Source organism: Arvicanthis niloticus, chromosome X (assembly GCF_011762505.2).
Source record: "Arvicanthis niloticus isolate mArvNil1 chromosome X, mArvNil1.pat.X, whole genome shotgun sequence".
Lineage (NCBI taxonomy): Eukaryota > Metazoa > Chordata > Mammalia > Rodentia > Muridae > Arvicanthis > Arvicanthis niloticus.
Window position 1 is genome coordinate 43459522 of NC_047679.1, and position 17957 is coordinate 43477478.

A 17957-nucleotide genomic window follows, 5' to 3' on the forward strand; every position below is an offset into this window, starting at 1 on the left:
GGCTAAATTCACTACTGTGTTCCCAGCAACTAGTCCAGTATCTAGTATAGATATGTTTATCAATCAATTCCAATGCATTATATGAGCACAATATAAAAGGTATTTTTTTGTGTAAGTCTATTATATCAATTTGGGAGTAACTAATCATAAAACTTCTGGCATAAAATATAGTATTTTCTGTTAATATTATTAATACAAAGTAACTGCAAGTCTATCATTTAATAGACTGAGTTAAAGTCAATACCCAAAAATACAAATTAAATCTTAGTATTTATACATAGAACAAAATTTTGTTATCATATTACTATAATAATTCTTCTACTAAAACAGCCATCAAAAGTGAAAAGATATTTGGATTAAAGAAAATCTCAATTTCTTGAAACATCTGCTTGAATTATTAGAAGACAAATCAATTATAACACATTTTAAAATAATTTTGAGTTGGTTTGATTACTGAATAAAAATCTAGCTTGATTTTCAGTACTTTTAAATGCTAGTTTCAGAAGTGTTCTGTTTACCTTTTCTAGATCAGCTATGTAAACATTAAGCTGAAAAATGACACAATTTTTCCACTGAAATAAAATGTCGTCTCCAAATCTACATTTTATGATTCTAGGCTAAGTATGAACCACTGAGAAAAGTTTCTGTTCTGACACATGGATAAGAATGGTGCGTAAAGCATGTAATGACCATTTCAAACCAAATAATAAGCTCCATTTATTGGTACTGGAGAGATCAAAAGTTAATAATTCTTGCTGCAGTCTTAAAAGACCAGAGTTCAACTCCTAATACCCATGTGGGTCAGCTCACAACTGCCTACAATTCCAGCTTCATCGACCACAGAATCCTATTCTAGTATCCACATGCATTTACATATAGACAGACACATACATTTGCACAGACACATGTACATGCACACACCAACAAACAATAAAAGAAATATTTTTTTCTTAAAAAGTCTAAGTGTGCCTATTTTAAGTTAAATATCATTATCAACTCTGTTCTCTAGGAGCACTATGATCTTAGAAATGGAACCACACACAGAAAATGGCCTTGGAATTTGGCTCATGTAACATCTTGAAGCTATTATAAAAATCCATGAATACCTATATTACAGTTTCTTTCCTGGAGGGAGTAAAATATCTTGCTTAAGCCACTTTTCTCAAACATGATTATTCATTTTGATGCAATATTGCATTTGAAATGATGCTTTTGGAGGCTTAGAACAATACATGATATTTTCCTGAAGCCATTTTACTACCCTTCAAACATTACTCATGCACTTTGATAACCTGACTCTTTTTATGAGAATGTCATTTATGACCTTCTTGGAGTAAATGGATCATTTCAGATCTATAATTGTGAGAGATTATTAAATCAGTTAAATTCTTACTCTGTGACCTCTTTAAGTTTTTTTTTTTTATAACTATAGATTCTGCATCATGGAGCAGTTACTAAATGGAGATCTGCCTGAAAGCTAGAAATGTCATTGTAAATGTGCAATAAATCTAGGCCACAGCAAACTGATAAGAAAAAAAACCCACAGTGGTTCTTCATCTGGGATTTTATAGAAGGTGAACATAATGAGGTTATATGTGTCCTAATCATTGAATCCCAGCTAGCTATTTACTTTCAAGGTGATGAAAAAAGGCAGAATTAGAAATGATTGAAAGAACCTGGATTAGGCGACGTAATTCAGGAATGTCAGCAAAGTTCTTCTAATTGGTTGTAAATATATTATGCATTAATATTGGGAATGGCTATTGAGGGGAAATGGTAGGGGTAGATATGTTGGACTGATAATATTTACATTTTATTTTTCTTACAAATTTCGTAAAGAAGAATGATTATGACAGATTTTGAGGAAGTAGAAAAAGGTTTAAAAAGGCATAATTTAGCAAGTATTAATGGAGTGTTTATCAATTAACAATGGAAAATATGGTATGAAATTATCTTCATCCAAGTGGAGGGAACCGTTTTGTTTGCTACAAAACAAGTATGAATGCTCCTCAATATTACTCCCCTCTTCTTTTGACAGTGTAGAAGATGTTTTTGTAACTCACAACTTTTTACCAACTGTTGTTTTCATCCTCCACCTACTATGAACATGGGCTTGTCAGGTCATGTTTTTAAAGGATCATCTTAGTATGACTGAAGCCACTGGAACAGAAATGCTTGGGTAATCCAAACCCACACCTGTTTCTCGGGGCATTTAAAAAGTCTGCAACACAGTGTATGCTCTGTTGCCTTAAGCTAGACTTTTGAAAGCACATCTTTGTCTTGCTCCTTCCTCTGAAGCTTTGTCTTGCATACACTTGTTCAGTCTGCACTGTAGCTATATGATTATGTGAACAAGTTGTAGCCTAGCAGATAGAAGCAGAAACCACCTTGGGACTTCTTCTGGAAGGTAGGAAAGATCGTGTTCTTTGTTCCTTTTATTCTACACTTTCCAGGCTAAGAATCATAGATATGGTTGCCTGAGTTTCATATTTGAAAATAAAACTGAAAGCATTAACTGAGAGGGAGTTGAGTGAGAAACAGAAAAGAATCATAGCAATTGATGGCCCATAAGTGTCAGCTCTGAAATGCTTACATTTTGAAACCAACTACAGAAGCAAAGCTCTTCTTTTCAGAATATTCTGTTTTATATTTTTAATTGAAGAAGATTTATTTCATTTTATCTGTATCCCTGTATTGGTTGTATTTGTGGATGCAAGCCTGGTGCCGGCAGAAGTCGGAAGTGTCAGATTCTTGGAAATGGAGTAAAGGCTTGAGCTGGACTCATTCAGTAAAAGGGCAGCAAATGTTCTTCTGAACCATCTCTTCAGTCCCTTAAATTTTGATTTTTTATTTTAAATTATGTATATATTTATACATGTATATTTATATATACAAACACACACCTGTATGTGTGTGTGAGTATGTGTGTGTGTTTGGGTGTGGGCCAATATGCATCAATGTGGTGACTGTAGAGGCCATAGAGAGTGTCTAGTGCCCTGGATCTGGAATTACAGGCAGTTCATAGCAACCATGTGGGTAGTAGTGACCAAAAGTTGATCCACTGCAAGAACAGGAAATACTCTTAACTGCTGCAGAGCCTGTTCATGCCCTGTTTACACTACTTTTATTAATATTTCTGTTTGTATTAAAAATCTTTCTTTAATTGAAAGACTGTAAATATTGTTCAAAGGATCTTTCTTCATTCAGATCTCTATCTGTCATGTATGTTTAACCAGAGATGTCTGACCTTAAATTTAATAATCCATGAAACAGATGCAGAGATCCACAGGCAAACATTGGACAGAGCACCATAACTTTTATGGAAGAGTTGGGGAAAGGATTGAAGGCTCAGAAGGGAATCAGAACTCCACAGGAAGACCAACAGAGTCAACTAACCTGGATCCTTGGGGGCTCACAGAGACTGAACCACCAACCAAAGAGCATACATGGATTGGACTTAGACCTCCCCACACATATGTAGCAGATGTGTACCTTGGTCTTCATGTGCGTCCTCCAAAAACTGGAGACATAGCTGTCCCTAAAGCCTTTGGCTGCCCTTGAATATTGTTCCTCTGACTGGAATGTTTTGTCTGGCCACAGTGGGAGAGGATGTTCCTAGCCCTGCATAAACTTGACATGTCAGGGTAGCGGGATACCAGGGGTGGGGGTGGGGGTGGGGGGTGGGAGGGGGCGAGCTTCAGCCTCCCAGAGAATAAGGGGATAGGGGAAGACAGTTTTTGAAGGAGAAAGGAGGGAGGGCAATGATGGGAATGTAAAGTGAATAAATAATTAATGAAAAATGTTAATAGTCCAAAGAAAAGTTAAACACGTAGATAATCTAAATAGGCCCAAAGACCTCTTATTTATTTGTTGAAACGTTGCATGGAAGAGCATTGGTGAGATAATTCTACCCAAGATCTTACTTAGAGTAGTAATAGGCTAAAGTCTGCGAACTTGTTTCTCTATATCCTAAGAGTTTGGGTGAAACCTTTTAAGAACTGGAAAGAATTGATATGAACCTTTTAGCTTTCTCTCTTTTTTCTCTCTCTCTTTTTTTTCTCTCTTTTTTTTCTATACAAGGCAGAATATAACTTAACAAGATTGGTTTTGCTTAATAGTTCCTGATTGACAACTGCTTACCATTTAAGTTTGAGCATCTGTCTCTTTCTTCTTTAATATTCAAATGTATTTTTTGAACCATGACATATAAACATTCTACCTGATCTTTAAGGAATTTTTTGTGATTTACATTTTGTAAAGAGTAACAATAATTATTGCTGTTGATTTAGCTGTTAGTAGCATTTTGTGTATCAAGAGGTGAGTAAATTATGATTAAGAACCCAGACTTGCAGCAAAACTTAGCTCTCTAAGTTGTTTATTAAAATAGAGTAAAGCTCAATGTTTCTATCTTATGTACAGACTGTGTCTCATTACAATAGCATAATAGTTGCAGTAAAAACAACACAGCTGGAAAAATCTAAAATGGTTAGCATCTGAACTTTTGTAGATAAAGTTATGCAATTTCTATTTCATGTCTTTGTTTAATATGAAACTTTCCTTTCTCAATTAGATGTCCCCTACCTAAGAGCTTTAACATCACTCAGAGTGCAGGTTCTTTCTGAGCTTTGGTAAGAGTCAGTATTTTTTGTTTTCTTGTCTGTATCTATTGACTTTATTTATCTTGTTTATTTAGGAAAAGAACACAAAATTAGAACTGCAATGAAGCTTGGATGTTGTTAGGTGCTTCATATTCAAATCTTTGCTTTAATAAGTTTTATTGGTCAGAGGCTGTTACTTGGCCTGTAAATCTACCTATTTACTTTCTGCATCAACATTAATAGTATCTCATTTAAAATTGTTCCATGTCTGTGTGTGTGTGCGCCTGTGTGTGTGTTTGTGCATATGTATGTGTTGTTGGTGGTGGTGTTGGTGTTCTGTTGTGTATGTTTTAGAAAATGCCATGGCACATATTTGGGTGTTAGAGGACAACTTTTGGGTGTTAGTTTTCTCCTTCTCCTGTGGTTCCCAGTGATTTTAGTCAGGTTACCAGGCTTGGATGAATTGCTTTTTACTCTCTGAGCCATCAATGGGTAATAAAGAAACTGAGCAGTTTCTTTCTTAGTAGGTATTTTCAAAACTTAAGAAAAATATTGATAAAAAGACAAAAATAAAGCTACAAATAAAGTTTTGCTACATTACAAGTCTTATGACCAACACATGTTTGCACTTTAATAATTTCCTATGTTGGTTAGGAGTGCTTGCTTATCATGTATGAAGGCCTGAGACAGATCTTCAGAACTGCAATAGATAAATGAGTGAATGAATATATTAATTAAATTAAAATGTCCTCATAATTATCAATTATATGATATTAAAGCTTTTCCGTGATATTTGCTAAATATAATAACATTTTATTAATGACCAGACTACTAAGTATATATTAATTTTGAACTTTTTTTAAAAATGTGTCTGTCTGCTCAATATTAAATCATAACTTAACAGCTTTTCTCTCTCCTATTACATTGAATGTTAGGCTATGCATTTCTAATATTCACTGTCTTAAGAACCTATCCCCATATCTGTCCAGCAGAATTAATTTCATGTTCCAAGTTTTAAGAAAAACACACTATGATGCTAAAAACATGAATTTCTTGGGTGGTAAAAGTCTTTAAATGAAATAAGCAATTCACATCCATTTTAGGTTTTATTCCTAGCAACTGGATATATTCTTTGAGAGAGGAAAATGGGTAGGAAAATAGTAATTTGGATAATTATTGCCCTGTTCCAAAATAATTCAACCTTTTCAAAAATACTTCATGTTTATAGAAAGAAAGCTAAACTTAGTGACTGTTCTAAGTTGATCTATCACTTTTGTATCATCTCCAAACATTATCAGAGTTACGCAACCAGAAAATCTCATTAAAGCCTATTATAACATGAGAGATTTTCTCATCAAAACGTTGTAGAAGAATGCCTGATTTACAGTTCTGCAGTTTCAATATATCATCCACTAAAGACTTGAAATCTCTCATTAAAGATTTTCACTTATATCTAGTTCTTTTTTTTTTTTAAACAAAGATCTAGATTATGTGGTTTCAACTGCACTTCTATAATCAGGGAAATGAGGATTGTGGGTTATTTTGTTCATGAGAAATTATTAGAATCATACCGTAATATAAATTAGCCTACAGTAGTGTTTTCACCAAGGTATATGACAGAACGTTAATTCTATCCATTATTTCATTTTAAAAATATGTCCTGAGTATATCTTGTTGAAAAACACTTCAAATGGATTATGAAGTCTAAATATGCCAGTTGTTAACATATTTGGGATACAGCACACTTTCTTTTCTCCAATAGAATATAGTTAAGAAGAACCATGTGGCAAACTGAAAGAGCTAGGCTAAGAATGTCTAAAATTTTTTTTGATACATTGTGACTGTCAAGTCAACGTGGAATGCCATTTTTCATGGAGATACTTTTCTGTTGTTGTGGTATCTATTTAATATATTTGGGTTATACTTTAATGCCTGGATGTTTCAGAACATTTTAAGTACTGCAAAATATAATTTGACAAGAAGATAAAATGTAGATTGAAAATGATTCTGTGCTCCCTTCATTTTTTTTTTTTCTGGAAAGCAACGAGGTAGAACAAAGAGCTGCTGAGAACCACTTCTATTAAGCAGAATAATCCTTATCAAGGAACCAGCAGCATGACCCAATTGGAATATGTAATTGCAATGGGCATTGACCTTTCAGTGCCTCCCATCATCGCCATTTATTTCAGGTAGAAATATTTATTTTAGTTATACTATGCTCTGTCACCATTGCTGGTAGAGAATATGAGAGCAAGATAACATGCCTTCTTAGTTTCATTCAGAATTAAGAGGAGCTACCCCTAAACAAGTGTATTTGAACTAAATATAGAAAAAGGCTTTTGCATCTAGAATTAACATAGAAAATGTGACTTTTAAATCTACCCCAATAGCATAATATGACTTGGAAAATGATCTAAGAACTAGAATGAGTGTTTTTAGAAGACATAAGATCATTGCTATTTTATAGACATTGAATGATGCTCCTACGTTTATACTTGGCTCAAGGGGCATCAGTAAGCATGGATAAGCAAATGATATAAATGGTTATATATCCTGGCTCATTATGTGAAATATATGGTTATTCTGTAGAAAAGAACATCTGAAGAAAAGAGAAAATGTACTGACAATTTGTATATTGTAGAGGCTCTGCCACAAGTAACTATTGCAGAAAGCCCACCAAGTTGAGTTCAGTCTATATTACAAATAGTGTTAATGTACAATATGTTTTGTTTTAAGTTGTCATGTTATGGACTGTCTTCAACTCACAATTGGTCACTGAAATGATTATCTTTGAGCAATTTGAGACATATAGAGAATAAACCAACATAAGCTAGATTTTTATCAGGAAATCAGTATTTGAGTAGACCACAGAAATTTAATCTCAGGAAATTAAATAAATGGGAAAATTCATGCATTAATCTGCACAGACCAAACTGTGTAGTAAAAAAATACTGCGTTTCCACATTATTGAATTTGTTCTTTCTATTTTTCAGATATCCTTTACATGTTTTTCTCATGTTACACCTATGATTTTTATTTAAAAGCAGGAAAAATATATAATATTCTACACTAAGTTTATCATATCTGTATCAAGTTATTGCAGGTATGTTTTATCTTTTGCAAACAACTTGAATGGACAAAGTTTAAAATCTTTGTATCTTAATATCAAAACATTATTATCACAAAATTGTTAGTAGATATTTATTTTATATGAATGAGTGAATTAATTTCTCTAAGTACTTTTTGATAGATATTTAATATGTAGAATCAATGCCAAATGAGAATCATTTGAACTCCAAAGAGAACCTCAAGACAATGGGAAAAAAGCAAAATCTATGACTGAGAAAAATCATGTTTTTAGAAATTGTTAGCAAAACAGTTATCATATTCCTATATTTTAAAATATACATATTAAAATCAAAATACAAATATATTTTATAATACTCCTGAGAACAGAGATTTTTATGTACCATTTACTAAGGTATTTACAGTGGTTGCATATTTCAAATGACAGAATGCGAATGAAGGAAACCAAAGAAAAAGACCTACATAAATGGAAATTTATACTCCATTAATAGATCCAGGACTCCACCTTCTTAAGATAGGAACTCTTTTCAAATCAATTAATAGGTTTCACATAATTGCCATAAAATTATGATAGGCTTAATTTTTATTGTCTTATTTATTCAGTTTATATCTAGATTGCAGATTCCTCTCCATCCCCTTCTTCCTGTTCCCCCTTCTCCTCCCCTCAGCCCATCTTTTTATCCTTCTCTCCAGAAAAGGTGTGGCCTCCTATGGAGACCAACCAGCCCTAGCATATCAAGCCACAGCAAGACTAGGTGCATCCTCTTCCAGTAAGACTAGATGAAGATTTCCAGTTTGGGGCAAAGCAGTCAAAGACAGTCAATAGTGTTAAGTTTTGTAGACATGGATATGCTAAACTGTTCATGGAAAATACTAAGCCATGCACTAGTTAAACAACTATAATGACCTTGCAGCATATTTTCAGAGGATAGTTTTGAAAAGAAGAAAATAGAAGGACTGACTCTGTTAGAATTTTAAGTCTATCATATAAATTACTCATGGCGAAACTCTTTAATATAAGCTCATACTGTACAAAAACACTGGCTTAAAATGAATTAATGTTAAATACAATATATATAGCAATAAAATGTTTATACTCATTATTTTAAAGATTATACATTTTAAATTCAAGATATATATATATATATATATATATATATATATATATATATATACCTGTATATATATATATATATATATATCTGTATATATATATATATGTATATATATATATATATATATACATATATATATGCAAAACTTTTACTTCACATGAAATGTATTATTCATATGTAGAAAGTTTTAGAACATGTTCTGTAGAGTGAAAAATTATAAGACCATTTTATAAAATATGTGTAGACTTTTTCTTTGCCCTTAGACCTGAGCAGAAAAAGTGCAGGTTGCAGAACGCAGAACTGAATATAAGATTTCAGCCTTCACTGCCCGGGACACATTCCGGGTGGAGGACATTATCCCTGAATCAGAGAACACTTGCTGGATTAACATTCCTCAAGCCTCAGGGTGGGGAAAGCCCAATGCAAGAAGACACATTCCTGACCACAAAGAAAGAAGCAAGTCATCTAGGTGGGGCTATAGCCAGAACAAGTGAAAAATAGTTAACCTGAAATAGTTGGTAATGACAGGGTAGGGCACAGTGACATGGTAAAACTACATTTTTGAGAAGAATGAGTGTGCAGAGTGATTTTCACATGACTCTAAGTCATTTAGGGTGAGTTCCTCTGAAATGTTCCACTATTTTTATGTTATGTATCCTTAACAACCCCTCACCCCCCTTCCCACTCCCCTGGTTTGTGATTTACTCCTTTAAAAATCCTCCTCAGACTGACTGGCTTTGTCAAACTCTACTCTTGAGCGAGTGTGCAGTTTGGCCACTAGCTGCCAGCTCTCTTCCCTAATAAACCTCTGCTGATTGCATCCAGGTATGGTGTCTTGGAGTTTGTGGGTGGTCACTACTTCCCGAGACTTGAGTAAGGGTCTCCCAAGTTTGGGGGTCTTCAGCACCATCAAAACTAAGAACTTTATTTTTCTAAAGACATTAAAATTGTAAACAACGAAGTTATGGTATGTCAGGAAGTATTTTTAAATCCTATATCTATAAATGAACTGGAATCTAGACATGCAAAGATTTTTTTAAAAACCAGTGAGGAAGATATAGTCAATTCAATTATAAAATAATAGACAAGTACATTAATAGACAATCTATTGAAAAAGATAGAGATGATGAATTAGGACATAAAGATGTTAGCTATCATTAACTATTAGACAAATGAAAATTAAAGTCATAATATGATGTCCCAAGAAGTCTTTCAGAATGACTTTAAAATGACAAAATATTTCAATTAAGTGGTGAACTCTGTTACCTGTGCAGAGCCAGTAGGAACATGTAAAGTTACATTTTCAGCTAATGTGATGGTTTGAATGAGAATGGCCCCCATAGGCTCAGCTCATATATTTGAATGCTTAGCTAGCAGGGAGTAGCACTATTTGAGAATGATTAGGAGATATGGTTTTGTTGAGGGGTGGGCCCTGAGGTTTCAAAAGTTCAGGCTATGCCCAGGGTCTTTTGTCTCTTTATCCAACTTGTTCTCACTTACTGCTTTAGCACCATGCCTGGATAGCTGTTGCCATACTCTCCATTATGATGATCATGGACTAACCCACTGAAACTGCAAGCCTCTAATGAAATGCTTTCTTTTATAAGTTGTCTTGATCATAGTGTCTCTCCACTGAAGTAGAAAAGTAACTAAGACTACTAGTTTGACAGGTTTATTTTTTAGTTTATAACACAACACTCACAATTACTCTTTGATTCATGCCACAGAAAATAAAACTAATTTTCATTTCAAGAAGCTGTAGGTGTCATTTGTTTGTTTTTAGTTTGCTTGTTTTTTTTTTTCAGGTAGGGTTTTCTTATAAAACACAGACTGATCACTAAATATACAATCCCCATTGTGCTGAGATTGTAGGAGTGGGTAACCCCTGTTGGGAGAAGTTTTAGGTTTAACAGCTTCAAATTGGAAAAAGACCAGATGACATTCAGTGAACTAAAAACACTGAGATATATGTATACTAAGGAATACTATTTAGAAATAAAAAGAAATGCAATAATTTGGATGAATTCAAACTAGTTTTTCGGAGTGAAATATTCAATTCAAAATGTAGTTTCCATATTGGGTAAAATACTAGAGAGAGAGAGAGAGAGAGAGAGAGAGAGAGAGAGAGAGAGAGAGAGAGAGAGAGAACATGGCTATGGAAGACAGGGGAACTTCACACTGGTAGTGTTATTCTATATCTTAACTACCTTCATGGCCTCATCCTCATTATGATATTAGATCCCAGTTTTGAAAAACATCTCCATTGAACAAGCCTTAGAAAAGGCTCCACCATATCACTAACTATTATTTCTTCTCATGAAGTATGAATTTTATAATTAATTCTGGAATTACATGTTGAATAAAAAGGATGCATTGACAATATGCCACCATTTGAGGCATTGGGAAGCTCTATATAGGAAACTGCTAATTGGACACAACTCTTTGAGATGAAGAATTACAATGAGAATGTCAGGAATGCATGGAAGTTTGTATTCTCTTATAAAGAAAACTTATTTCTAGACATAGTAATGATAGAAACAAACTATTACCCTCTTTCATCCTTTTTATATAAAGCAGTAAAATAAAAATTAAGAGAGAACTGAATAAAAAATACTTTCTATGGTTCAAGAAACCATGCAGTGTTGTACTTTAAACAGTACACACTAAATCAAAAGGGAAGGGGATTTTTTCTCATTATACTAATAGTAATCATAAGCACTCTGTGACACACAAAACTTCCTATGAATTAGCTGTACATAAAGGCTTCTTAACTATTTCATTGGTAATTAAATACTATGGACATATGAGAAAAACTGCAACTGTTTGTTAGGATCTAATGCTTTGAAACTTCTAAAATTCCTTGTTAGTGGATTATTCAGAAACTAATGGTGACAGTTTGTGGCCTGCCTGGTAGCTAACAATGTGCCAAAATGTCAGAGACTCAACTAACAGTTCATACATGTCAGCAGCAAGCCATGTGGTTTTAAATACTTTTTATAAAGATTTTGAGTACCTTTCTCTAAATTGAAAAAGGAAGCTACACCACCATAAGCTGCAAATCAATAGCATGCTTGAATTTCAGTGGGATACAAGTTACTGTTTCTTCATTTTGTCACTTTCTCTGGAATGCTTCTTGACAAGCATTAAACTTTAAGCTTTTGCCTTTCAGTTTCACCTTCCATTAAAATGTAGACATAGGAACAGATGGCAAATGTCATCATTTTGGAAAATTGTCAACTTTTCATTCATCCTTGCAACTCTAAATTCAGGGATCACTTTAATGCAATTTCTCAGAGGACTGGATCAGAGGTTATATTTAAACATCCAAAAGAATTGCAGGTCAATGCTTTTGAAATTCAAATTACAAATGTGACACACTATTTTAACACAACAACAAATAATGAAAATGACTGTTTGAATATAGATATTCAGCATGACTAACATTCAGATGAATGAAGGCCCCAGATTTATGGGTCTTATATAGTCACCTGATTTTTTTTTACATGACACATGAAATATAAAATTAAGTGATGGTCCACTATAAGCAGGTGGTTTAAACAGTATTTCTTACCTATACTAGTATGGCAATTATTCATCAATACCCACAGAAAACCTTTATTCCTGGTAGCAATGATGTCTGAATGTAAAGAGTTCACTACAACCTAAGAAAACAAGCATTGCCCAAGAAAGATTCATTTGTTCTTTAGGAAAGTGTAAGATTTTTCTGATACTACTTTTTGAATTAAAACATTCATTCATCTATTCTTTTATAGTAAGTCCAACTTCTAATTAATTCTAATGTAATTGTGTTTTGAAAGGTTTTACTTTTTACATTTAACTCATACATGTTTTTGAGACATTTTAACACCCTATCATGACTGTGACCATGGTTTGACATAAGCCACAGTATAGTGCAGAGGGGATTTGTAGGACACTGGAATGATTAGTGCTAATAAATGTGTCAGAAGTAGAAGAATTTTAATTATAAAAAATATTTAGTAATTTTCAGACTTTTTCAAATTTCAGAGTAGATTGCTTTAGAGTTTTCATTGAGTAGCAAAGCACTGAAATTCAGAAAAGTAAGACAAAGAGATTCAAATATACCATCCTTCCTTATAAACAGCTTTGTATCTTTCAAGTAGGCTGTGACTCACAATCCATGAAGGAATAAACATATTTAAACTGAGATTTTTAACCATTATTTTTTAGTTACTAAGTTTATTTATTTACATTTCAAATGTTGCCCCCCTTCCTGGTATCCTGCCATTTTGTCTCTAAGAGGGTGCTCCCACCACCCATCTACCCACTCTTGCCTCACTCCTTTAGCATCCCTCTTAGCTAGGGCATCAAGCTTCCACAGGACCAAGATCCTCCTCTCCCATTGATGCCAGATAAGGCAGTTCTCTGCTATGTATGTAGCCAGAGCTATGGACAGACTCATGCATACTCTTTGAATGGTAGTTCAGTCCCTGGGAGCTCTGAGGGATTCCTGTTAGTTGATATTGTTGTTCTTCCTATGGGATTGCCATTCCCCTTCAGTTCCTTCATTTCTTTCCCTAATTCTTCCATTGGTGTTCCCAGGCTCAGTCTGATGATGGCTGTGAGCATCAAGTACTGACAGAGCCTCTCAGAGGATGGCTATACCAGGCTCATGTCTGTAAGCACTTCTTGGCATCAGAAATAGTGTCTGGGTTTGGTGTCTGCAGAAAAGATAGATCTCAAGGTGGGGCGGTCTTTGGATGGCCTTTTCTTCAGTCTCTGCTCCATTTTTTTCTCCCTGAGTGTCCTTTACACAGGAACAATTTGAGTTAAAGATGGGTGAATGGCCCCATTCTTTAACTGGGGGGGGGCATGTCTATCTATTGGAAGTGGTCTAAAGAGGTTCTAGCTCTCCAATGTTCAATATTTTAAATAATGTTATCCCATCTAGAATTCTCCCTCCCTCCTTCCCTCTGCCTCCTTGTGTTCCTCCTTCAAATTTGGATCTTATGATCCATTCTTTAGCCTTCCTTCTTGTTAGCGTCATATAGTTTGTGAGTTGTATCCTGGGTATTCTGAAGTTTTGTGCTAATATAAATTTATCAGTGAGTATATACAATGCATGTCCTTTTGGGACTGGGTCACCTCACTCAGATATTTTCTAGTTCCATCTTTTTGCCTGCAAAATTCATGAAGTCATTGTTTTTAATAGCTGAGTGATATTCCATTGTGAAATTTACCACTTTTTTCTGCATCCATTCTTCTGTTGTACATTTTGTTTTTTCCATGTCCTGGCTATCATAAATAAAGTTGCTATGAACATAATGAGACATATGTCTTTGTTACGTATTGGAGTATCTTTTGGGTATATGCCCAGTGGTGGTATAGCTGAGCCTTCAGGTAGAACTATTTTCAATATTCTGAGGAATCACCAGATTAATTCTCAAAGTGACTGTACCACCTTGCATTCATTCACATCAGCAATATAAGAGTGTTCCTCTTTCTCCACATCCTTGCCAGCATCTGATGTTGCCAGAGTTTTTCATCTTACCTATTCTGATTGGTGAAAGGTTATCTCAAGGTAATTTAGATTTCCATTAAGGATGTTGAAAATTTCTTTAAGTGCTCTCAGCCATTCAAGATTCCTCAGTTGAGAATTCTTTGTTTTAGCTCTGTACCCCATTTTAAACTTGGGTTATTTGGGTTTTTTGGAGTATAACTTTTTTAGTTCTTTATATATTTTGGCTATAAGCCCTCTGTTGGATGTAAGGTTTGTCAAGATCTTTTCCCAATCTTACTTAACAGAAGCATTTCAGTTTATTGATGTCCCATTTGTCAATTATTGATCTTAGAACCTGAGCAATTGGTGTTCTGTTCAGGAAAATTTCCCCTATACCAATATGTCTGAATCTATTTCCTAAGTTCTCTTCTACTAGATTCAGGGTGTCTGGGTTTATGTGGAGGTCCTTGATCCACAGATAAACTAAACAGTAACATAACCACTAAGTAAATAGAAGCAGTCATTAAAAGTCTCTTAACCAAAATAACCCAGGGCCAGATGGTTTTATTGCAGAATTCTATCAGACCTACAGAGAAGACCTACTACCAATACTTCTCAAACTATTTCACAAAGTAGAAACAGAATTAACTCTTCCTAATTTGTTCTGTGAAGCCAAAGTTACGCTGATACCTATGCCACACAAAAACTCAACAAGGAAAAAGAATTTCAGACCAATTTCACTTATGAATATCAATGAAAAAATACTCAATAAAATTCTCACAAGCCAATCTAGGAACACATCAAAACCATCATTCACCATAATCATGATAGGCTTCATCCCAGGGATACAGAGATGGTTCAATATATGGAAATTCATCAATGTAATCCACTATATGAACAAACTCAAGGGGAAAAAAACTACACATGATCATCTCATTAGATGCAGAAAAAAGCCTTTGACAAAATACAAAACCACTTTATAATGAAGGTCTTGTAAAGATCAGGAATTCAAGGCACATGCCCAAACATAATAAAAGTAATATACAGCAAACCAACAGCTAACATCAAATTAAATAGAGAGAAACTTGAAGCAATCCTACTAAATCTGGGAGAAGACAAGGCTGCCTGCTCTCTCCATGTCTATTCAATATATTACTCAAAATTCTAGCCAGAGAAATTTTATAACAAAAGGAGGTCAAATGGATACAAATTGGAAAGGAAGAAGTAAAGGTATTACCATTTATGAATATGATAGTATACATAAGTGACCCCAAAACTTCCACCAGAGAACTCCTAAAACTGATTTAAAAAAAACTTCAGCAAAGTGGCTGGATATAAAATCAACTCAAACAAATCAGGAGCCTTCCTCTACTCAAAGGATAAAGTTGCTGAGAAAGAAATTAGGAAAATGACATCCTTCACAATAGTCACAAACAATATAAAATACCTTACTGTGAAGCTAACCAAGCAAGTGAAAGATTTGTATGACAAGAACTTCATTTCTCTGAAGAAAGAAATCAAAGATCTCAGAAGATGAAAAGATCTCCCATGCACATGGATCAGTAAGATTAACATAGTAAAAATGACAATCTTATCAAAAAGCAATCTACAGAGATTTTTAACTCTCAGTGTGATAAATGGATACTGTTTTGATGCATTATTATTAAGTAAACTGCAAATTTCTCATTCTGGTCTGAAAAAATGCATAGATACACAATTAATTCCCTTAAGGATAATAACAAATACTTGATACTAACTTTGATCTTTGCCCAAGGAGACTTGGGATTTTTTTTATATATTATTGGAAACTATCATTACAAAAACATTCTAGAACAGAACCCTTATATTCCCTAATATTGAATGAATACTCTTCCTGTGTGTACTCAAGCACCACACATACACACACACACACACACACACACACACACACACATGTACACACACCATTACCAAATTCACCTTTGCAGATGTGCATGAACCAGAGGTGTCTCTGCTTTGTCTGTCTGTGAAGGGCAATGACAAAATGTTACAGCCCATTTAGCAACAAACTATGCATCTTTTTTTCTGCAAGACTTTGCTTACATTTTATTTGCAACATTTTATCTCCTCTATAAATTTTATTTCATAGTCTTTAGTAATTTCTGGCAACAGAAGTAGACACCCAGATGGTATCTCTTTTCTCCATAAGCTTGAAATAATGTCTCAATATAAATTCCAATCCCATTTTTTTTTATGATTTACATTCTAAAATTTAATACGTGGCAACACATGCAAATATTGAGACAATACATGTAGCTGAATGTGACAGCAGGAAAATGTAAGTATTAGAAAATACTGTGTAGTTTCATTGAGTCAATAATAATTTAATTAAAAGAGTACCTGATGACACAAGCATAAAGCCCACTGTCCTGTAGTAATGTTGGTCTGAACCAAATGGAGTCTTCCTCTTTGCTCATTCTACTTCCATCAAAGGCGATAGGCTCTTCAAAATCTCCTGGACCAGAGCTTTTATACCACATTAAGCTGAGTCCAGCACTTTGGGCGAGAGAGTAGTTTGTTCTGATATAACCATAAAAGAGTGCACACTTGATTCTAACAGGTTCTCCCACCAAAACTTGGTACTTCTTGATATCAACAGACCAATCAGTGCATCCATCAGCTGCAGTAATAAAGAGAGAAAAGAAAAGACACTCATTAGAGAAAAGAATTAGCAATACACTTATTCTTTCATTTACTTAACTGTTTACAGAGCATATGTATTGAGCCAGATTTATTCTAGACTCATAGAATATACAGTGATGAATAACATAGAGATTTGTCCTCAAAACTACTTTACTCTGCTGCAAACATTGTATTTGTTTAGGTTTAGTTTTTATCACTAAGCTCATGATTTATTTATTGTTACTCAGTTATAAATATACTATTTAGCTTGCTTTGTAACAATAAATCCTGGCCTTCAAAATATATTTCTCAGTTGTTTGGGATCCACATAAAGACTGAGCTGCACATCTGCTACATATGTGGGGAGCAGGAAGGATGGAGTAGGCTAGATCTCAAATGTGTATGCTCTTTGGTTGGTGGTTAAGTCTCTTAGAACTCCAAGAGTCCAGGTTAGTTGACTCTATTAGTCTTCCTGTAGAGTTCTTATCTCTTTTGGAGCCCTCAGTCTTTCCTCCCAAATTTTCCATAAGAGTTTCCAAGCTCTATGCAACGTTTGGCTGTCAGTGTCTCTATCTGTCTAAGTCAGCTACTGGGTGGAGCCTCTCAGAGGACAGCCATGTCTGCAAGCATAACAGACTATCATTCAGTGTAAGGCATTGGTGCTTGTCTATGAGATAGTTCTTTAGCTGGACCAGTTTTTGCTTAGCAAGTCCCTCAGTTTCTGTTCCATAACCCCTCACTACATTTCTTGTACACAGGATAAATTTAGGGTTGAATCTTTTGTGGGTGAGTTGGTGTCCCTATCATTCCACTGGGGTTTCTGCCTGGCTATAGGAAGTGACCTTTTAGGTTCCATATCGCCAATGATGTGAGTCACAGATAAGGTAATCTCCATTGATTCTTTGAGAGCCTTCTCTATCCTAGGTCTCTAGCACACACTCAAGATGACCCCCACCTCTCCACCCCCACCAGTTCCATATTTCCATTAATTCTCATGGACAAACAGCCTTTGAGGGG

At 34.5% G+C, this 17957-nt stretch overlaps 1 protein-coding gene across 1 annotated transcript in view; it reads right to left on the reverse strand.

Annotated features, from left to right (window-relative positions):
* The window catches only part of Il1rapl1 (interleukin 1 receptor accessory protein like 1), a 1244239-nt gene that overhangs the window by 614137 nt on the left and 612145 nt on the right, over positions 1-17957 (reverse strand). Inside the window, exon 3 of the mRNA XM_034486438.2 lies at positions 16659-16938. Within this exon, the coding sequence (XP_034342329.1) occupies positions 16659-16938 (280 nt within the window). The remainder of the gene's footprint in view (positions 1-16658; positions 16939-17957) is intronic.